Source organism: Leptosomus discolor, chromosome 6, assembly GCF_034619465.1.
Source record: "Leptosomus discolor isolate bLepDis1 chromosome 6, bLepDis1.hap2, whole genome shotgun sequence".
NCBI classification, from domain to species: domain Eukaryota; kingdom Metazoa; phylum Chordata; class Aves; order Leptosomiformes; family Leptosomidae; genus Leptosomus; species Leptosomus discolor.
In genome coordinates this window covers 20,948,989-20,973,196 of record NC_141396.1, presented here as the reverse complement: position 1 = coordinate 20,973,196, position 24,208 = coordinate 20,948,989, and the positions used below count along the sequence as shown (strand labels likewise).

The 24,208-nt window shown below is 42.1% G+C and overlaps 1 protein-coding gene across 2 annotated transcripts in view; it reads right to left on the bottom strand.

Moving 5' to 3' along the window:
* The window catches only part of ARHGAP22 (Rho GTPase activating protein 22), a 141,901-nt gene that overhangs the window by 37,978 nt on the left and 79,715 nt on the right, over positions 1-24,208 (bottom strand). The window contains exon 3 of one of the 2 annotated variants that reach the window (XM_086466515.1): positions 1,386-1,514. In XM_086466515.1, coding sequence (XP_086322641.1) covers positions 1,386-1,514 — 129 coding nt within the window. Of the gene's footprint in view, positions 1-1,337; positions 1,515-24,208 lie in introns of both variants that reach the window. The other variant, XM_086466514.1, reaches the window with a different exon arrangement.

Here is a 24,208-nt window from a genome sequence, read left to right as displayed (position 1 = left end):
AAGGTCTGCTACAAATAGACACAGAAATACCATCTCTGAGATTTTGAGACTTCTGATGGAGGAACTGCAGGGACCCGCACTGAGCTCAAAGTCTAAAAGACCCTTTGCTGTGGACTCGACTTCAGAAGGAAAGCAAAACAAGCACGTACTCATGTTTGAGGATAAATCATGCTGGTTCAGTTTCTACTAGTGAGAAGGGCTTGTTCTGCCCACAGCATCGTACACAACCTCTCAGAATCAGGTATAAGCTGCTTTTTGTACATATACCCTTTCTACTAAGGAGAAAATTACATTATGAGCAGAGATTGTACCTCCTCCAGACAAACCAAATGCGGCTACGCAGAGACTCAAAATTCTAAGAGTCATTTCCAAAAAACCAAAAAAACCTCCCCAAGATAAAAGTTACTAACAAAAAGTTACTAACAAACATAGGGTCTTCTTAGTCATCTTAATCTTCTTAGTGACCTTGTGGTATTGGAGTCTCCCTCAATTGCACCAAGGTCACTTTTTCCCCCCCTAGATCCAGAAAAACTAGTAACTTCGTTTCAGCAAAATTAATTGTATTACCTAACCCTTATCTGCCACTTTTTTATCTGTACCTCTCAAAAGAGATCAATATCACTATCTGCACGCGATATCACTATTTGCATGAACTCTGTCAGTAACACAGTCACTTCAAAGCATCGAGTGTCCAGTACCAAGCCAGTAGCTGCTGTCACCAATAGTGAACCCAGAAGAAAACACTGACAAACCCTTGTTCTATGCTAAAACACAAAACCACCTCCTATCTAATGTACTGACTTGATAATTTGATGATTGTGGTATAACAACACTTAAAGTCTGGATATTTTGTTCATTTTACCTACAGGAATTGTCAACAGCTGTATTATTTTACAGGTGTTCTCTCAGCCTGACTCCGGTGTTCTTCCTCAGGCTACACCTCCATTGAAGCCAGTGGAAGTTCTGTCTTCTTAACTGGGCCCTACATTAACTAGATGAAAAGTTTTGTTGCCTCTGGCTGTACAGAGGTTAAAGATGGGCATCTGCCCTTGTGGCAGAAAATCGAGATAACTGGACCCACTCCTTTATGTCCATAAAGATAAGAAAGGTCCACAAGAGTACTCACAATAGCGATATGTTTATTATCACCACCCATTTCTGACTAAGAGTCAGTTATACAGTCTGGATGTGCCCTCCCCTCTTCCATTCCCTTCCATCTCCTTGTAAAAAAAAAATCAACCCAATCTCCTTACTGCAAACACTTCAGACAGTCAAGAGCTTATCTAGGCATCTCAGTGATTTTACACATATCCTAGTAGCATAAGAATATGCTTTACCTTGAGGCAAATGTTTTAATTTATGTGCATGTGAGCTATTTGCAATACCTCCACCAAATGGAGCCCATATAACACGTCGGATGGCTTTCACCCAATCTTCCATTTCATTCTGGGAATTAGCCATGAGCAGGAAAGCCTCATGATTGACAGGCATCTTTTCCCGGTCCCCTGCACCACCTGAAATACAGAATAAAAATCTCTTTTAGCATCGAGCTCAGAAGAGAGCAACCAATGTTCAAAACCACCAAAAGCCTGTGTCAAAATTATCAAATTATTATTTTGATTGAGCAGTTTTACACACAATTCCTACTCGTGTGCTGCAGCACCCACAGAGCACAGGTTGGTAGAAGATCAAAGCAAAAGTGTAAAATTTGCATTTCCAGTGTGGGAACCTGGAGATGTACCTGCTGTCCCAGCAAAAAGCAAATTGAAAGCACAGGCTGTAAAAGCCTACAGGAAGAGTATGAAATTAATTCCACATACCTGTGCTGACGCAATGACAGGTTATTCCCCAAAAGGGGTATTAAGTGAATCATAAGACATTTTAGTGCCCGAGATGCAGAAGTCACAAGATCATCCCCTTTCCCCAAGTCCCTGGGAATTTCTAGTCTCGATATAGAAAAACACTCATTCTGATTTTGGATCCAATTCAGAAGGAACATTTTGAAGAGGAGTTAAGGCTTGGGTATACGAATCTAACTCTCCTGAAATAAGAACTTTAGGAGTTGTTAATGTTGGCATGCCATATCTCAGGAAAGTACTGACCAGAACGTCAAATGCACAGAACATCAAATGCACTCTAGCTGTCATATACGTCTGTCACTTGTGGATACTCCAAGACTTATAATATTTTAAACCTTCTTTTCCTGGTTTCTTTTTAGATGAGCATCTACTTCAGTCAGTTTAAATCTTCCCCTCATCCCCCATTTTATGTTCCAGAGCGGGATACAACCTCATGAGGACTACAGGAAAGATTCATTGGAGCAGCCTCTGTATAAAAAGTCTACTGATCCTGTCCAACAGAGCAGCTGCATCACTAGCAGCCTGGAGCTTCTCCATCACCATGGATACCGCCTTTGGCTTTGCTACGGAGATAACATCTTAGTTGTTTTGTCACTGTCATTTCCAGCTTACACGGCTTTCAGTACCTACTGTGCTAAGCAGCTGAGATTGCCTGTCCGTGGAATTCAGAGATAAGAGCAGGACGATGGTATGCCCTGGCTTCTGCAGAACTGATTTAACGTACGCAGAATGCGGGCTTCCTAAATCCTTGATAATGTGGGGAAAGGAGCAAGCTAGGAGCTGCCTGCAAACCAAGGAAGTACTTTTTCTTGCTATTGTTTTCCAGCCTAAACACACACATGGACCAAACGCTGATTTGCAAAGCAAAAAGGGTAAAATGAGATGTGTTGGGAAGGACTTTGTAGCTCTCTAAGAAGCAATGCACTGAACTGGGAAACTGAGGCAGTCTTTCAGTAAAAAGAGACAACGGTCATCTGGGACCAGGCACGTAGTTTAAGAAACAAAAGCAATGATTGCTTTTTCCTCACATGTATCCAAATTTTGCTTCTTTCCTTATAGCACCCTCTTGGACAGTCTCCCATTTTGAATTTACTGAATGATTCATATTCCTTAAGATACATGAAGCAGAACAGCTCTGTAGCTCAAGGCTAGGATGCAGGCATCTGAATAACTCAACACACCACCATACTCTAGTGCAAGGAGGACATATTTTATCCTTTCCATGCAGAATTGTCAGAGTAGGAAATTACAATCTGTAAAACTCCTGTCACAGCCTAATTATTTTACCAACATACTCAGCTTCATGATGAAAGCAGAGGTCACGAGGTCTAACCTTACCTGGCAGACCTATTGCCATGCCCTTTCACAACCAAGAATCTTACAGGAGATATGATAGCAAGAAAGAGGCTTTTCAGGGCCCTCAGCACGCATCAGAAACAAGGGCTGAGGAACTGGCAGATAGATGGCCTAAGCTCAAGCTACATCTTCAAAGGAATGAAACAGTCTCAAAGAAACATGTACTGTATAGGTCACACCACCAGCAAACAACTGAGCTTGGTCAAGGTAAAACACAGACCCTATTCTTATATTTAAAGGGACCCAGCTGAGATCTTGCCCACCCAAACCATGAAGGACAAGAAGTGACTGGAATCTTGGCTTAGAATTAATTACAGACTGCAAATTTAGTCAGAACAGCTGAACTAACCCATACCAAGATTGCTATATGAAGCATAATAAGCAGAGGAGGATGAAGATGACCTCTTACTGGACTGCCACAGAAGTGGTGTCCCAGCATCTTCCCACTGAATTACTGTACCACAAGGACCTGACAACAACTCCACTTTCCCTAAGATGTTACTTTGAACCAGCCAGCTGTCTTCTAAACCTTCATGGGCCTTTTTCACACAAGCATTTAGGGAAAAAACATTTATACTTCTGTCTGAGTCTGTAAAAAGTAAAAACAGGATGGTGAAAAAAGAAAAAAAAAAAAAAAAAAAAAAAAAAAAAAGACTCCTGTACTCGCCAGACCTAAGACTCTGCCAAAAACTCCATACATCTCCTCTGTGGCTGGCTTTCCCCACTGAAACTTTAAATAGGAGCAAGGTCATGACCCTACAAGCTGCCTGTGAGAATCAGTAATGACTAGTCACATAACTCTATGCATGGAAGCTAGCTTAGAAACAAGAACGCATTTCAGAATTGCTTCTTAGAGAAAGCTTCATATGTTAGTGTGACAGGAATATACAGTGGCAGAGCATGCAGACCCACCTATAAACTACTTTTTTAAAATAATATTTTAATCATGTTCCTTTCCATGTCTCCTTCACTACATCCTTGAGGCAACTAGAACTAGAGTGCCCTAAAGGGCAGAGTTCAGGCATGTCTCTACATTGTTGTAACATTCAACAGGTTTTGAGTCTCATTAGTCGCATGAATGAGAAACACCTAAATTAAAAAAAAAAAAACAACAAAAAAACAAAACACCACAAAACAAAACAAAAAAAAACACAACAAAAAAACCCCAACCCCCCAAAATCCCCACACCAACATGGAAACAATGCCACATACACCTTCTCCAAAAGTCTAGAATTTTACCCAAAAGTCACAGATACTTTCTTTTCTGGGCTCAGACTCAAAACAGGATCATGTTATGGGGTTCGGACTTGAGTTGGCAACAAAAACACTGCATCAATTCTAACACCATAGTCTTTAGAAATGGTTTTAGGAAAACAATTTTGAACCTTCCTACCTAGAAACACTTGGATACGGAATTTTAGTTTTACCTCTCACAGAAATATGAAGTTCACATTCAGATACTGCATTCAAACCTCTTCCCTGCCATTGATGGAGTTCCAGCCCTTACTATGGTTGCCATTAAGACTCTAACTCTGAAGTGCACAAGCGCTGGTTCTACTGCACGAATTAAACAGGGCTCTGGCTACTCAGCACCATGATAGGGAGGAGGAACATTCTGCTAATGATTTTAAACACAGACAAGGACTTTTCATTCCCTTGAACAGAACTTCTCACTCATCTTTAATCAAGCTCCCGTAAAAACAGGCCTGGCCTTCAGAGACCACCTCTGTGTAGCTCAGGATTGCCACAGGCAGACTTTCCAGTCCTTCTGCTCAAAGCTACTTCCATCTCCAGACCAGAGAAAAAAGAAAACTGTCTGCAAACACAGAGTGCAAGCACCTTAATAGATGTGGCAGAAGCAGGGGGCTTAACTTTGGGGATGAATTGTTGATTTTTTCAGTTTAACCTATGACCAGGGGATCCTGCATTCAGTTGCCTGCTTCACTGCAGATTTCCAGTGCATGTTAGACAAGATGCACTGGATTCCATCCCTATCCATAAAGCATGTTGGCAGCACTACTTGCCTCGCTTCCAGGTGTACAGAAACTGAATAACTTCAAGACCAGGAAAGGCAATGGCAACCATACAAGTACATACAGTAAATGTAATTGCCTAGGAAAATTAAGGGACTTGTTTTGTTACTGCTCACCATCAAAAAAAGGCTGCAGGTCCCAGACGACTTCAATGCTTTGCCACCCCTGTCTCAAGGTACCTTTGTCAAGTTGCTTTACGTACACTAGCAGGTATCTTTGCCTTAAGAGAGCAGCATAGCTCCAGGTCCCTAGCTGCATTGCACGAATGCTCTTTCTTCCAGGCCCAGACTAGTTAAAGCTAGCAGAATTGCTCTCATATGCCGTCTGCCCTTGTGGTTTGTGCAACTGCATTTCATACGGCCTCAGAGCCATCTGCTGCTGATGTCAGCTGTATAGCGTTCACCTCGGAGTAATGTGCCACCTCCTAATCCTTAATAACAGTCCTCCTTTCAACTCTCCCCCGTGCCTCACAACAGGGAAGATTAAATACTGAAAGACTGGGGCTAAATGACTTGCTGAAGGTCAGACTGAGCGCTGCAACAGCAGCAGGAATCACAATCCACACTTCAAAGCCCTATTTACTGAAAATTCTTCGGTTTTTGACCATCAGTCTGGTATGCATTCACTGGAAAGTGCAAAGCATAATGCTGCCATTATACTATATTTACCTGTCCTGCCCTGTGTTCCTGTTCAAAGAACCTGCAACAGACATTCAGCTGCATCTCTCCCTTCATACAGCTGTTTCCAATGAGGAAACATTGGAATTTTTTGTTTGCCTTGAACTTCATTCACGCAATCTTAACACTCTTAAGATCAACACTTGTGAAGCCAAGCCTTAGACCCACTTTGTCTGTATGAAAATAGAAGTTAGGAGGAACAGGACTGGACTTCCTAGTAGATGTTCCTGCCCCATTGCATGTAAAAAGAGGAACTATTCTATCCTCAAGTACAGCTGTCAGGTTCTGCTGAAGTTGGCATCTTCTTTTTTTTGTTCAGACCATTTCCCTTCCTTCCACTCCCCATCTGGTTTGCCTTTTGCCCCTTTCTTACATCATTCTGCTTACTGATGTGCTTGTGTACTGTCATTACACCAACTCTACTGAAAACGCACACAATTACAAATACTTGCATATGTCTACACATTTACATGTTTGTATTGCTTTGGTGTGGATAGTAGAGTGGTGTTTTCAGTAACAGTGAAATCTAGTTGGCTACGTGCATTCTGCTGCAGTGCGTGGGGAGGCAAACAGTAATTCAAGGCTGAATTATGAAAGGGGTGGCAGGTGGGTAACACAAGGCCCAGCTGACATGTTTGCCCTCAGTACCTAAGCAAGTCGTGACAGGAAGCCTTTGATTGCAGACAAGCAGCAACAAAGATCTTGACAAATGGACAAAAACTAGCACCCACAGCTGAAAAGAACAATTGCAATGATTCATCTTCCCTAACCTGTTCTTGGTGATAGCCTTAAAGGTGAGTATCAGATTCAGGGCTTTAAGATCTCCCTGATAATGAAAGAAGGTGAAAAATGAGGTAGATTCGTTCCGTCAAGATTAAGGGCAGCTCTTTTAGGGGGAATCTTTTTTTTGCATAGCAGGAAAAAAAAGCCCAAACCCCAGTCTTGATCTCTGGACTATGAAAAGAGACAAAATAAATATTAGTGAGTAAGCAGAAGGTCATTAAGAGTGCTTGGAATAATCACTTGAAACCTCATTCCATTTCTTCGGTCATTGTCGTTGATTCTGGCTAATGCTCAACTTCTATCCTGAGCCCACTCTCCCAACCAAAGTTTTCCAAGAGACTGAATGCTAGAGATAGACCCTGTCTATCATAGCAGAACCTTGGGTAACCTGCCATCAGCAAGCAGTTTAAACTTTGCTATAACCAGTAACAACTCTACTGCTTTTCTGCTGGTTTTTCTGGATGATCCTTTAACACAGGGGAAAACTTGCTGTGAATACAAAACTGATCTTGAAACACTCCATTTAGGCTACTTGAGAACAGAAAAAGCAGCAAGAAAAATCAGTAGTCATCAAGGAGTGACAGATAAAAATAAGGAAAACTGACAGGATCTGCAAGGCTACGATCTGTGAATAATTGAGCAGTAAACAGTGATGTGTGCTTGTCATCATTTTTTGTATTTATATCTATTTATTCCCACTCACCCATCTATCTATATATGGGATATCCAAGTTGGAAGTTGATTTGGAAGCTGAGAGAGTAACGCACAATCACATTTTAAAAAGCTTATAAAGTTAAGAAAAAATATGTTTGGGATTTAGTATCATATGGGGTACAAATAAAAGAAACAAGCTTTGAATCAAAATAAATTCATTATATCTCAGTTCCACTAGACAACATAATGATGATTTCTTTTAAAGGAAGATGCACCTTTATAGGTGAAGGGTGTTTTATGTCCACAGTTTGGAAGGAGCTTGAGGGGATTCTAACATCTAGCTTTAATTTGGTTGTGTCAATGAGGAAAGTGAAATCTTAAATACCTTTTATTGGACTGACTAAGTTCAGCTTATAAATTGACATGGTTCAAATTTTCTTAGGGCAGTATTTATAAGCATGCATTAAAATCTCATTGACTTTTCAGTCAAATATAAATGCCTAATTTCCTTAAATGCTTTTCAATCCACCAGGTTTAACGATAGTTACAAGTAGAAGATGATCAAATTTTCAACTAAAAGTCCTTGCAGAGGATTTTTAGGCTCCAGATCTTAGACCTCAGCCCAGAGAATAAAGCAAAGGCAGGCACTCTAAAGCCACTGCCATCTAAAGACTAATCCAAAGGCCCTATGATCTGTCCTCCCCTCCCATGCCTTCTGTAGTTTCAGATGCCATTAAACTGCTTTTAAAAAGCACCAACAGAGAGATTAGACCTCAGAACTGTGGTTTCTTATGCAAAAATTCTGACAAGACTTAACACGAACAGAGGCACTAGAGCTTCTCTGTACGGGCACCCGGACTACAGAAAACCCTTAAAAACCTAAGGCTAGTGCTATATTTCAGTTGTCAGGATCAAGGGTATGATTACTAAAACTATATGCAAGAAATGAAAATTTGGTTTAATCTTTAGCCTTTTATACATAAAAATTCTATCAGGCTAGCCTGACTGTCCTGCCTAGAGACACCTTTCTTGATAATATACATGACCTGTATTACTCTAGACCTAATTATTAATTAAACTGAAGAACTGGTTAAGGCTGCCAGTCACTTCAAATAAACCAAAACCTTGAAAATAAACAAACCCATATTTCAGGTAGGCCACACGCTGGTAAGTGACATCACACTCTAGGAGCCACGGGAAACAGAAAAAAAAAAGATGCAAGATAAGAGGAAGGGAGAAAAACAATTTCAAGTACTCTTGAGGAAAAGCAAGTAGCTTTGCACACAAACACCATCTTGAAGCCCTGCTTATAAAACCCGCTTTCATGTGTTCAGCGCTTTGTAATGTTTAAGTATATTTAAGCTGAATTTTTTCTATGTGCTTTATCTACCTTAGGCTGAACTGTGAGAAGTTGCAGTAAAAAAGGTTCAGTAAGTTTTAAGTTACACTTCTGGCATTAAAACCATATTTATTATAACAGTACTCCAATGCTCTCACGCCTCCTTGTTTTCGATGATTTGAAATTTCAGAGACTGCTATGCTGTCTGCAATGTGCTGCTCACTGTGGCCACAAAGTACAGTTTAACTTGGCTAAAATGAATTCACTACTGCAGGAACACCATTTCTAATGCAGCAGCTCAATATTTAGGGTTGAGATGGGCCCAGGCATAATATGCAATTGCTAAGTACATTAATTTTTTCAAGGACATAGCATCTCCCTTGTACCAACACAGCTCAGGCACCATTCCCTGCAGCTTCTACTCACTATTACTTTGCTCCTTAAAAGGAACAGCCATTACCAACCATCATGCTGCCTCTCAAACTAGAGAGGTTTCAGGAGCCTGTGAAACATGCTCCCAACTCCATATAGTATCCCTATAAGCAAGCTGTATTGTTATTGCTTTGGGTTTTGTATCAGCTTCTACTAGCTGTCAGCCAGAGATGAAATCTCTCCAACATGGTCACGGCTAGTTTAGGACACCAGCAGAACTATTCCAAAGAGGAACTAATCAACAGTAATTAACATGTGGAGCAACTACTGCACCAGTGATTGCTAGGAGCTGCATGACGCTGCTTCACCTCTGCTGTGACTTGTGCATTTCATCCTGAGTGTGAATGTGAATTCTAGAGTACAAACATACTAATTACGTCCAATGATGCCTCAGGGGTTAGACTGTCAAACAATGACAGTTTGCTCAATTCATTCCTGGTGGCTCTTGACTCAATGTTTCCTGGCAGGGGCTTACTGTGGAGACTGAACATGTATCACAACCTATATCATAACGGAGATAGCAGCAGCTTCTTAGGTGGAGCTCTCAGTGTGCAATGGCATGGTCACCGCCTCTTACAGCAGTATCTGCTGACAAAGCAGACAAATTTAGGGCATAGTGTTGCCTGTGCTGACACTAACACTGTTTGGCTTGCCAGGCAACAGGTACCTGCCACCTTGGCACCAGCTTCTTACTGGGAAAAGAAAGTTTCTACTGGAAAAGAATCTGAAGGTGTTGGGAGCCCAGGCATAGCTGTGGTTCGGCTTCTTCCATTTGCACAAACTTGAGCTCCAGAGCTCACAAACCTTCAAAATCTGTCTGACATGTCGCCAGCTCTTAGGGAACTGTTCAGCTCATGAAGTGTCTGTCTTAGAATGACAAAAGGACAACTTTTGTCCCTCTCTACAGGTGCACTGGAAAAAAAAAAAAAATAAAGAAGCCATTTCTTCACCTCACAAAAGAAGACCCTAACCCTGCAACAAAAATCAAGTCTGTGCTAGTTATGGCAAGTGGAGATGACAAGGGGGAGAAAGAAAAGCTTGCACAGCTTTTTCCCCAAGACGTTCCATAGGTAGCCTTGTACCAACAGCAGGCTGCTTTCCTTTACCCTTCTTTCTTCCATGCCAGAAAATTAACCCTTGCAGTCTTTCCTCAATGTATTTCAGATCTAGAAAGTTACAATAAGCCTAGTCCTTAACAGTGATGAAGTATGGAACCACCTGGGCTACGCAGAACTCCTGGTCATCTCACTGTCGTCTGGTTTGGATGAAAAGGTAATGAATTTTTCTCAGGCCAGCAGAAGACACACACTCACAGTGAGGTGATATAGACCAGCCTGCTGACAGAAGCTGTGTGCCTGTCCCTACAAGGCACATTGCAGGAGTCATCTAAATTAAAGCAACTTGAATTTGAGGGTGCAAAAAAGGTTACAAATATACATACAAAAGACTCGGAAAATAGTGGCACATCTACGGAAAGCAGGCCACACAGTTCTGTGTGGTTCTCCAAAGCAGCAAGTGCTCAACACTTCTGAGGAATGTATCAAATTATATATTCCAACTGTGTTTATGTTTACATAGGCTATTATACAGGAGGAAATTCCTTCCTGACCAAAGATGATGATACTTTCCACTTTGAAATATCTGAATGAAAATGACTGGATAATTTTTATGCATTACCGTGCAACCACAAGCAATTTTCTAATTCTCATAAATTTTTTCGAATCTTTAACATTGAAGACAAGAGTTGAGAGAAATTTTAAATCCTAACAAGAAATTACTTACCACAACGTCAGAATAGCAAAGTCTGAGCTATTTTTCTTTAATAATTTCATACTGAAGACATAATATCCAACTTCTGCAAACTTCTGGAACTGTTGTGCTCACATTTTCCAGGTCTGGTCACCGACAGAAATGAAGTGTTTCTCATCCCTTCCAAATAAGTCTACAACTCTCTTCTCCTCCTCCTTGCCCCTCATAAGCCTATTTTTTCTTTCCCCTGAACCTAGTCCACCATGAAACCAAAGATATCGTCACTGTATTTTTAAAGGACTACATGTCTCCCATCTTAGCCGATGCTCTGGACTTTGAACTAAGGAGAATAGAAATGAAGCTGCCAGCTGCTACAGCTTCGGCCGTAGACACCAGAGCTTTTAGCTGAGCCTGAAAAGACTCTGATTCTCTGTAGACTGAATACAGAGTTCTGCAGAAATTCAAGCCAACCAATCACGAACATTATTATTTTCTTCAGTGAAGTGACTGAAGCTTTACAAGCATGGTTTTGGCAGCAGCAAATAAATGGGCTATCATTAAGGACTCAACAGTTGCAGACTTTGTTTTTACAAAAATGAGGCTATTTGTCACATTAATGCAGAACAGGGATTGAAATGCAAAAGAATGTATACTGTAGGCCCTTGACAAAGTGTTGGCAAATTTGGAAAAAACTCTTGTCAATATTAATAGTGAGACAATGTAGATGGAAGCACTACTGATCTAAATACAAACTTAAGAGCTCAGGGATATTCTGATCCAAGTCCACAGTCCTGTTATAGCTTGCACAAAATAGTAGTTTATAGCAGTCTCCTCCAGTATCTGACTATGCATTGGGTAACCAATGAATCTTCTAAACACGACTAACACATAGCACTCTTCATTGTGTCAACAGTGGTCTTTGGCAAAAAGGAAAGTTCATACTAGTCACCTGGGCTCAGCACTACAGCCCCTCAGAACACAACCGCGGATGGCTAATGGACTTGAGGTTGTGCTGATGCAAAAAGCAGGGGCCTCAATTCTTTGTGCTTTACAACAACTTTCAGTGAGCCACTAGCAGAACAATGCTTAGAAAAATCAATTCTACTTCTCTCCACCCATTGGCAATGGACAAATTCCTCCCCGTTGATAACATTATCAAAAAGTCCATAAAAGTTCCTTTGAAGTGGTTAATCATTAGCAGTTGTAACCTCACTTTTCAAAAACATGCTGATTTAGATCAGATTTAAACAACAAATTAAAAGAGCCTGTTAGGTAAATAACAACTCATCCTGAGAGACGTCTTCAGCTGGTGGACTTGTTCCCACTGAAATTCAAGGGAGTGTTGCACAGAATGCTTTTCTCTGAGACTCAGTGGATTTCACAGTGAAAGTCCTGTCTGCAGCATTCACTGTGACCATAGCATACTGAAATACTACAGATGTACCCTTCCATGGAGTCCCATCTTGACACTTGTATGTCTCTTCCAAGATAGACCAAAGGCCTGCACATAGGTAGAGTCTCTTCTGACAAGCTAAAATAGTCACCTTTATATTGTAGAGGCAAACAATGAAGCTCAGGTGCATGTCATTAGAGGTCACAGCACAATTCAAGATGACCACTTGTAGAAGCACATTTATAGTTCGGGGCTATTCACAATTTTCATCACGCACAGTCAAACTGCCTTAAGCATTGCCTTGCAAGCTTCCACTCCCACAGTGCAGAAGGCTCATGAGCACCAAAGCAATCAGCCACTGACTTGTTGCTGTCCATCTTCTCCAGACAATAGGAACCTGCATCTGAGCTGGTAAACTTTTCCTGTCTGTACATCTCCATACTTGTGGGCTGGGGCAAACTCCAGTAAAGCGACCTCCTTCCTGCAGAAATCCTTGAACTTCTGATGGTCTTCCTAGATCTACATGGCACTGTAGTCAAAGTACTCTGTCCTGGTAGTCTTCCTCCAGAATGTTTAGCTGGCAGAAGGAAAATCCTTGTGTTTGAAAACCTGGATCAGCAGCCTCTTCTTCCCTATGCCAGCATACACAGTCTCTTAGCAAAGCGCACTGTCACCTACTAAGGGCTACACTATGCTGTCAGAAGGTCCTTCAAACTATCTTATGCTCTTTGGTAAGTTTACAGGTCTTCATCGTGCTTCAAGCAAAGGCTGCTGACCAAAGCTAGATCAGTCATAACAAGATAGAGTCTTTACTAACAAGGCAAACTAAAAGAAGTTTCACAAAGGAGCACAGAAAGCAGACTGTCACGGTTTGAGGTTGGGCCGGCCACTAACGAATGACAGACGCTCTCTACTAACCCCTCTCCCCTCCCAAAAGGGAAAAGGAGAGAGAACAAGGGAGAGAGAGACTTTACGGTTTGGAAAAGAAAACTAAAACAGCTTTAATGGAACAATAACAATAAAAGAAAAGATAAGAATAAGGAAAAAATGAAATATATACAGTATGTACAAATATATACAAAACCAATACCGAACCCAACTCCCCCCACCCTGATGACAATACGTCACCACCACACCGCAGGGCTGGCACTGGGACAGTCCCAGGCTGGACTTGGCAGCAGACAGGGATACGATACAGGAGCTGCACTCAGGCACTGGATTCAGGGATGCACGGATCAGTCCTCCTCAGATGTCGGCCATTGAAGAAGAGAGGAAGAGACAAAGAGGGCGAGACCCTCATGATCTCTCAGCTCTATGCTGAATATGACGTATATGGGATGGAATACTCTGTTGGTCAGGTTTGGGTCACCTGTCCAGTTCGCTCCTCCCTGCAGGTGCGACCCTTTTCACTCCTGGCACCCCAACATGGAGCACAAGATTCAGCAGTGACCTTGGTCGCTATAAGAACAAGTATAAGCAAGGGCCTCTCTGCATACCATTCCTTGGTACGAACTATAAACACCAGGCCTTATCACTGCTGGGAGCAGTCACTGTCTGGAAAAACATGCTGCTGTTTCAGAAAGTGCCGTTAGTTAGAGGGGACTTAACTGAAAAGTTAAAGCACTAAAACAGAATTAGTTCTGATTTAGCCCAAACCAGGACACAGACAAATGCTCAGGAGATTTTACAGCTCCCAGGAATGCGCCCCAAAAGTCCTGAAGTCTCACACAGGTATGCACAGTAACCAAGTGTGATAGTGCAACTTTCTCCTGGTATGAGAGTGTATTTGCAGCACGGATGTTCACCTGCCTAGCCAACTAGGCTATTACATTCCAGTTATCCCTAGAGCAAGAGACATTACCTTATGAAAAATCTCCACTTTCCCTAAGCTTAGAATGAAATACCAGGTAAAGAGATGGAGTAGGTTTATCACATGCACTTTACATATGCCAGTTTAGGACTTGCATATTCTAGGGAAACCCAGCCATCAACATATCTTATGATGTTCAAACACAGCAGATGAAGTTTTTATCCCATGGAACAAAAAAGCCTTGCTCAAATGCATGTTGTGATACACTACTCAAGCAGAAATGCCAGGGTTGCCAGTTTAGCTGCTTTTGCCAGAGTGGCATTAACTATATAAATTAGATCTAGTTATGTAGATTTACACCACCGAGAACTAGCACTTTGGTAAGACTGGCAGAATACCAGCCTCGTTGCTTGGAATGCTCTCTAGAGGCAACATATTTGGGTATTTTTATGCTTATTGAAGCAGAAAGCCCATTCTGACAATGCTGACATCAGTGGGCCTGCTCCACAGATACTTTTAGCCCAGTTGGTCCACTAAGAAAAATGAAAGCAGGAAATAAGGCACATGTATCTGTCTTGTGAGCATCCTCCATCTCCTCACCCTACTCTTTTTTTGAGTGCACAGGCAGCATGTGCTATAAGAATTTTCATCTTTGCAGTCAAAGGCAGGATAACAGCCAGAAACCAGGATCTGCTCAGCCAATGACACGGTATATTAAAAAGCTTTCCAGTTACTGTTTCAAAACAAAGAAATCTTGATAAGCCTGAAGCCAGCAGCTGCTGCTAGCAGCGTGCTGCCTTCCTTACCTTGGGGACACCTGCTGAGCTGCTGCCTGTTTAATATTACATTAAGACAGCAGCTTTCCCAAGAATGAATTATATATCTGCAGCAAAGCTGTAGTACGCAGGGAGCTGGGGAGGACAACCTTTGGAAATAGAAGAACCATTTGGGTTAATGGTCTGCAAGGCTGGAAAAAAAAAAATCGTTGGTGGTTTCATGGTTTGTCTGAGCCCCAATTAGGTAACAGAGGGAACTGGGGGAACATGAAAAGTGCCTCCTTCTCCTCCCTTCCCCACGTTTTATTAACAGCAATTAGGTGAGTTTGAAAGTCCCTAAAAGGGCATGCAAATCTAAAATGATGGAAAAAAATAACAGAGCTATAAGCTTGCATGTCTTGTGACTGCAGCCAGTTTTACTGCCCTAGCATTAAAGACACAGAAAGTTACATTTTACCATTTTTTAAATTTAAACGGTCCACAGCGTGAAAGCAAGAACCCAAGACAGCAGTAGACTATTGCCCTGAAAGTCTGATCTCTGCCAGTTACCTCTCTTCAAGACAGAACTCAATCTATAGTCTCTGAAGCAAATCTGCAAGCACTTGCCAAACAGACACAGCTCCTCCAGCCTTATAGAGAGAAGATTTAATAATTCTCTTGCCTTGTTTAATTTAAGTCAGGTGATCTCTACCACATCCAGGCACCCTGGATTAATCAAACACTGATTTTCATAAAGCAAGGAACACTGTTTGGAAGGTTGGTTGTGTGCCCTAGAAAGCAGAAAGCAAAGAATGAGAGAGAACAAGCTGAGCAGCATGAAGATTGTTCCCCCAGGACAGGATGGAAAGCAGGCCACTTTCTCACCAAAGCAGTGCTCTCAAAATGGGAAAGCCACATTAGAAATTAGGAGTGCATTGTGTCTCAAAAAGCTGTTCCTTTGCCCAGCAGCCCCAGTGGTTGCCTGGCACCTCCTCTATTTGGAGAGCTTTAACTGGTGAGCTGAAGTCACCACTCTCTCAGCAGCATACGCATGGCTCATTGAGAGGCACAGCGGTGTGTTGGCCAACTCTGCCTCTCGAGCACTATGCTTCTTGGCAGCGCTGCCCTCTCTGGCTGCTGAATCCCAGAGCCCTGTGGAGAGAGTGGCCTCGATCCCACAAAAGCCTAGATACTGGTTGGATAAAGCCTCAGTTCCACTCAGATTTTAATACTGTTGGGGAGGCTTGCACCAGAGCCACATGGCTCTGGAAGTCATTTGCTGAATGACAGACGCATCTCTGTGGTGCCCTGCCAGCTCCTTTCATATCTCCAGGCCCATGGAGTCCAGCATGCTGTTTCCTGGAATCTCCAACTGCTCAAAGCAGCAGAGTGTGCAGCCAGGATCCAGACTGCCTATGGGCTCATCCTCTACCGAAATTGATCCCAGATACCTTACCACAACACGTTTTCACCTTGCTGCATCCCAAACCTATGGAATGAAGCCCCTACAAATAGTAGGGGTTCTTAAGACTGATTTCAAGTTGAGGAAACAGTCCGAGCAAATAACACTTTCACTGGTTCAAAAGGCATCATTATCCAACCCCTTTTTCTGCCTCATGAGGCTTTTGTTCTATTTTCTGTACTGGATCATGCACCAGATATGTGGGTAAAGAGTTTAATAAAAACACAGTGTGTCAGGTCACACTGCGTGGACTTCAGAGTTAAAAGTAAAGCCACATACCACCACAATTCCTAGTTCCATCTAATGATGGAGCTATGCAGCTCCTCTTCCCTCCCTCTAGCCCTGCTAGATTGAACTGGTTGACTGGACGAAGTATCAGCATAAGAGTAAAATCAAGATGGCCCCATTTCATAGGATGCAGAGCATGCTCATCTCCAGTCCTGATCCATATTGCCCTCAAACCAAAGCGTTGTATGGACTGAACACATCCTTTCACTGAGATAGCCTCTCTCAACTTACCTAATGCATATAAGGCCACTTACCCTGCAAGCACATGAGAGGAGGACAACAATCAGGCACAGGCAGAAAGGAGCAGGACAAGCAACAGAGCTCAGGCCCAAATCCTGCCTTTAGCACAGCCACACCTGGAGGTCCACATAGACAGAAGCTCTGAGCATACTATAAGCAGACACTGAATGTCTCGTAGGTTGACATCATGCAAAAATGACCTAATCCGCAGCCATCAGACATCCTGAGGTTGCTGGGTGTGGGCTGCTTTCCTCAGGCAGCAGCTAACAGACTCCCTCCCAGGAGTGGCAGCCACATCACTTGTCTGCTGCACATGGCATTTTCCCCGGCAGCTCCATTTGCTGAACACAAAGAGCAAGCCCACAACATTAAAGAACACCCCCCTCCTTTGAAGTTGAGATTGTTTGGCTTGCCTGGCTACAAACTAAAACTGTGCCTTAATCATCCAGCTTTGAAGTCCTGTAAATCTACAGCTGCAGCAAAGTAAGGGCCACTTGGCAATAAAACATTCATTATTAGTTTTTTTTTTTTTTTTTTGAATTAAAGAGGAAAAGCTTTGCTGGAGGTGAAACTTTCTTTTTCCTCCACCAGAAATCAAGGGGCAGGTGAAAAATCAATGGTGATTTGCCAGATCAGAGACAATTCTGACTGTATGACATTTTACAGCCTGGTTTTGAGTAATGTTGATCCAGTGCTCAGTGAATGGCCAAAGGAAAACAGAAATTTTATTGTAGGAAGGCATGTGAGAGAACAATGGGTTTTAACAACAGATTGCAGAGGTTGATAAATGTTTTTCTTTGTTTTAATGCTTTAAGATGCATGTGTGGATGTAACTGATAGGAGTTTGATGGTGCTTAAAACTGGCAATAGGAGAAATAAGGGAGTACTTACTTGTATCTTCAAAGAATATGTCATTGTTGTAGGTTTTACCAGAAGGTAAGAGTAGGCTAAGGACACATCATCAAATGAGACTTGCAGGAAATCTCCATATGCACAACAGTCTGCAAAGCAAAGGATGTACAGCAAAAGAGAATACTGTACTTCAGCTCAGCTGTTTCATTTGAGGGGTTTCTGGAAGCTCCCTCAACCCCCACAAAAACAAAGAAGATAATTAATCCAAACACAGTGTACCTGGCCTGGAACACTAGCGAGAAGATAAAATGGAGCAAGGTGAGAATAAAGCTCACTTGGGAGAAACAGGCTTCAGCTACAACTTGGTACAAACATTGTCCAGAGAGCTAAGAGGCAAAACCCTGCACTGCCTGGGATTTCAGGCTGTAAGACTTGAGAATCAGGTCCCAGTTCCCATCTCTGCTAGCCACTTCCTGTATTAATCTGAGCAAGTTCCCTCTCAAGGCCGAATCAGGAGTGTTTATATCTGGGACTTTTTTGTCCCATGTAACCACAATTTCTGGCCATGAACTTGTCTGCAGCTCAGCTCCTGTCCCTAGGCCATCTGAACCTGTAGGAAAGATGGCATACACAAATCTCACTGCTCTTCCTGGCTTGCTTCTTCCCTGTTCAGAGACACAGAGAACAGCAAGGACAGACCCACTGGAGCCTGTGGCTAGTATAGTTTCTATGCAACCACACTTTTGATGCTAGGCCTAGGGCACTCTGTAATCATTTAATGCCTTTTAGCGACCACATTTACTTACTGGGAAGGATCTCCTTACTTAAATCACAGTAAAGTGCTTTCTGGAAGAGAGGTAGAAGGGATTGCCTCAAGTAACTGGATGGAAAGTGGCTCAAAACCTGGCAGGAGTCCAGCCCCTTCAAAGCAAGATTAGTGACAGACAGCTCATGAAGATGCCCAGCTACCTCAGCACTCCCCACTCAAACACATAGGTTCTCCCGTCATGCTTTGGCACTTCCCTTCCCAGGCTGTCCTGGAAGCAAGAGGAGAAAGGTTAGCACAAAGCAGAATGGGCATCAGAAGGAAGCAGCATCCCTACCCTGTCAGCATGCCTGGACCAGGAATTATCCTGGACAGCTAGATAGGTTTCACATATCGGACAGATTTTGGCAGAAGCAGGCTCAGAGAGGCAACACTCTATCCTCTTTGGCACACCAAGATGCTTTTAGGGAAAAGCTATTTGGGGTGTTCAGTTAGCTGAAAATTTCCATGTTCGTAGTCACTCACTAAGAATATGACTTCTTGCTGTTGTCTGAGTTTCCCTCAGTCATCTCTTAAAGGCCCAGATTATGCACGTTGATTCTGGTTTATGGTCACTTCATAGTCCCCTCTTGCGTGCATAGACTGGGCACCAAGATACTGCTCCCAGTTCCTCACTGCCTTCCTATGCATACAAGACTTTCTTGCAAGGCTGAGCTCTAGGGCAACACAAATCACAGCCACTGCACTGTGGCACCAATGGTGGCTCCCAACACATGTAGCACCACCAAGTCTAGACCTACAGCCACAGCTCCTATCCCTGTCTGCTGCTTCTGGAAGCTTAGCCCTTTCCCATGCCAGCACAGCATCTGCCCCCACGGGTGGGAATGCCAAACCATGGCAATGTAGCAACAAGAATCAGCTGACTATGCAAAGGACTGAGCAATGAGTGACTACTCCCCTGCTTCAAACTGTAACTTTTAGAGGGTCACACTGACTTGTGCTGGATGGCTCCAAGCCTAAAGGGACTGCTGTGCATCTAATACATACAGCTTCTTATCACAGAGGGGCAGGGAACATATCACAGCAAACAGGCAGGTATTCAGCAGGATGCACACACTCTGCTCTCATAGAAAGGATCGGGGCTGGGCAAGTTTATTTTCAGCTGCACCTGACAAAACAACCTTACTTTCCTGCCTTTAAAATCAGCCCTTTCCTGCAATGCCTTCCACAGTCACAGGTGAGGCAGGCACCTTTCCTCAGCATCTGTCTAGAAAGACATTCCTACTGTGGCACATGCTATAAGGGAAAGAAACACTGGTCAGCTGACTGCCTCCAGCTGACGAGCAGAAAGAGGGAGCAAAAATTGTCCTCTGCCCCCTTTTAAAGTGGCATCCATATGAACACACATAGAAGAAAACTCCAAAAACGACTTAGCAAACACAAATTAAGAATTCTATTATAATCTTTTCTCCTTCTTTCCAATAAAAACTTTGCTGATGTTATTCTATCCTTAAGAATTCTTGAATGATTGTATAAATTGGTGTACATGTGCACAAATTTTGCTCAACAAAATACCAAAAGTTCATAGCAGCAGCTAAAGCTCAGCTTAACTCAGTTCTCACATCCCAACTACTAGTTGTTGTTGTGCAACCCCCTTTTAAAATAAGAACCCAGTAGGAAAGACAAAGGTAGGTTTAAAAAAGCAAATCTGCATTTCTTCAAAACCTTTTCTTTAACTTTAAACCTGTGATGAAAACCTATACAATTCTACCTTGTAGCTATGGCTTAGAAACAATTTTTATTCAAACAAGGAATTCGGGAAATGTATACATTAAACAAATACATATATATATACAAATGCTTAGCCAGGCAAGCAAGTCAGATTCCTCAGATCCCCTGGAACTGACGCATGTCCCAGCTACAAGAAATCACTTCTGTTTGCCTTTATGCAAAACCCACATCTGGACTGCTGGCTAGATAACAAATGTCATAATAAAGACACATGCAACAGAACAAGAAAAATACAAGCAATGCATTTCTCTATTAGGAGTTCATTATGTTGTCAAATTTTCATAATGCTAGAGGGAAACTGCCCTCATGAAGAGTTTTATATCTACCTGGAGGCAGAACAATCACATTTCCTGGAAAAGCCCACACAAACAGCAAGCTGAAAATCTACATGGAATCATACATTCAGGTAACCCTACACAGGAAAGATGCTAAAAGGAAATATGCTTTTCCTTCAACTGGTATTATTTAAAGTTATTATTTCAGTATAGGTTTTTTTTTAAAAAAAATGCTCCTTTTGGACAAAAGAAACAAAAATACTAGAGCATTACTCAGCTGCCTATCTAAACTTATCTGGAAAAACAAATATACACAGACATTCTGTTGCTGTTCTGTTCTGCATTAGCGATTCCACCCCAGTGCAAAACATATGCTCCATGTTTAAAGGGTTAAACATTCTCTCGCTTAGTTGGCTTTACTGAATGTAAAATGCAAGATAGTAACATACACTGTATCTTGAACCAAAAATGCACACAGCATAATAAAACCCCCTGTGCTAGCCGACCGGCAGTATGAATAGATCCATTCCCACTGCTTGTTAGTTCAAAATAAATCCTTTACTGTGATTTAAAGCAAAACAGACAACATTAACACATCAAAAATATCATGACTTACCCTTTCGGAGACACTTGCTTTTCTTAAGATATTTGGCAGTAAAAAACGGCATGGCTGCAACACTAAGGTTTCAGCCAAACTGACCTTTTATTACCAAATGCTAAGAGCAAAATGACTGGACCAAAGAGAGAAAGCAAATTATTATACCAGATCTTTAAAATGCTCAATGATGAGCAAAGGGAATTCAGAGTGGGATAAAGTATGTCAAGTTGCACGGTGGGGATTGCAGATATCTTTCTGCTCATTAGCACTGCTGTTCGAGTTATTTAAAGTGTGCTCGGGGGAAATGAGGACAATTTCCATGACAATATGTACAGTATCATATAAGGAGGAAGCATTTTTTTTCAGGCAGAACTTCTGCATTACTCAGCTGCTACAGCAACCCGCAATATGTTGAGAAGGAGAGAAAAAAAGGTTTGGGTAACATAAAAAACCTGATTCTATTAACCAGTTCTTGTCTAGAGTGGAAAATGTATCACTATAAATGTCCTATGTCATGTGCCTGGGCTATTCCCTCATTTTCTTCCTAGGCACTTCTGGAAAAAAGGAAGCCTTGCTAAGCAGTAAAAGAAATCTTTGGTAGTTTTTGACTCCAGACAGTCATCCCACTACCTTATGACTCAGTTTCCCAGCCTTTTGAATAAGGTGACAAAACAAAATGTTTGTGCATGTAAAAATCTTTGAGGCTCTTGGGCAGCAGGTACTAAGAGAAGAACAAGTGCTTAACCCCATTGTTTTGCCCTCCATGATTATGGCTGCTTATTTGCCCTCACCCTGCCATGCTGCTTTTAGGACAAAAGGCCACCTAAAAATCTCGTGCTTTTATACAGTCAAGATGATCCGATCTGGAAATTCAGTCTTATTCTTGTTGCTTCTGCTGCCTCTCTGGAGAACTTAAGGCGGTTTGGTACTGACTTCATATCCTTTCTAATTCCATAAAGTCGGGACAGTACGTTTAATGGCAATGACATCTATCTATGTGTGCCTCCTTCTAGTCATCTACCTAATTCACTCAATGGCAGCATATCGCTTGGGTCTGCAACACCTCTACCCTCACTCCTTGGAATATAACGGACAGTGCCAGAAATTTGACTATACAGCCTTGGGCACACCAACTTCTCTATGCCTCAAGTCTTCCTGTGTGTAATGACTAGAATATTGGACTCACTCCTTTAAAAGCTCATGGACTTGTCATGGAAAACATGTAAAAGCAAAAGATCTATACTGCCATGGATGCTTCAGCTCTTGGCTTTTACTGCTTCCAGCCTTTGGGATACTGCCAAGTCATCACTGCACTGAGATGCAAGTAAGCAGTTACCTGAAAGGGAGAACATTTATAAACTATAACAAATAACCTATTAACTGGCTGGATTTGAAGTCAGCTTTCTAGACTAGCAAAGTAAGTGATCCAAATGAAACTAGTACTATTCTTATAAAGAATATACAATTCTGTAATGAAGATTGTATAAACTAGGAGTGCACTCCACTAGGTAGAAAGCTAATAGCAGGGCCTTTTCTTGAACCACTTGCTGTCAGTGCAAAAATTAGTTGTTGGGTTCTTTTGGTAAAGTCAAGTTTTATGCTTGAGGAAAATCCATTCAGCATGCAATCTGAAAAACTTCACCACAGTTTGGTAATCATAAATCCTGAGATGCTCAACAGGATGCCATTGTTCCTGTACCTATACCACCACACACAAAAAAAAACCCAAACACCAAGTCTCTGCTCCTTCATTAGACAGTTTGTAAATCAGCTGACAAGCTTTCAGACACACAATTCTTCCATAGCAAACTTCAAGCTAAGCTCAGGGTGACTTAATTATGTTAACCTATTTGAGCAAAAGGGTACTTAGGCATGTATGGAGCAGAGAACAACACTAGGAAGGAAAGAGGTGAGAAAAGAGTCCCTGTGAGTCAGTGACACAGGCAATTGTCACTTGTGAACCACTGGAGGCTGTGGGTTGGACTTGGGGAATTCACATGATCTTGGAAAGGAGGGTCAAGCTAGTTACTGTCCTGCCTTTGGAGATGGCCCAATACCATCTGCTTCAGAAGCTGGGAAAATCTTGCACACATTAATGTGCATGTACCCACTACATCTATTCCAACCATGATCAGCCTGATGCACACCTCTTCCCCAAAAGTCTGGGGGACAACACTATGTACAAGTATGGAAGGAATTGGTCTAGTAAAACCCATCTACACCATATTTAATCTGGAAACAATGCCTGATCTTAATCTCATGTCATCAAAGATGACTCAGACTTTCTCCCAGATCTAACACAATTTATGGCTTCACAAATCTTTTCACAGATATCTGGAAATGTTGAAGAGGGGGGCTTTCTATCACTGCTTATTCTTTCCAGAAGACCCCACTAGAAGCTGATTATTTTGAAGGAGGAACTTGGCAGTCAGGATGAACTCTCTGAGTTCATCCTTGAACCTCATAACACTTCCTCCTACTGTCACTGTGTGGTACAAGGGGAAATACATCATGCCCAAACAGCCCTTGGAACATCCCCTCTATCTTTCAGGTTCCTCTTTGCCAGCAGACATGCCCCACATAGTGACACACCAGGCTGGAGTTTCTGCTACAGTAAATCTGCCTTTTTGCTCACAGTAAATAAAAAAATAAAATTAAAAAAAAAAAAAACAACACAAAACACAAAACAAAACAAAAAAGAAATACCTAGTAAAACCACAGCACTAGAAGGGAATTCCCTTCTCTGAGAGTTTAACACAGGGTCAAATTTAGACTAATGCAGTATCCCTCCCAGCTGCCTAAGAATCTAGCCCTTTAATGACCTTGCACAAAACCCTACTGCTTTTAACTCCAGTACCCCTATATTCCACCTCATTTCCAACTCACTCTGCCCTTGGAGCTAAAAGCAGAGGTTGCCATCCTGTTAGACTTGCAATTTCCAGGGAGAACTTTGAACTTAGGCAAACAAGCATTTGCGTCTCTCATCCAGGGCAATGAAACACAGGCTCTTTCACTTCCACTTCTCACCTCCTACTGCCACAACCTACTCTGAGGAACTCTAAGGCCCTGTGTACCTACATGCTGAGGGAATGTTTA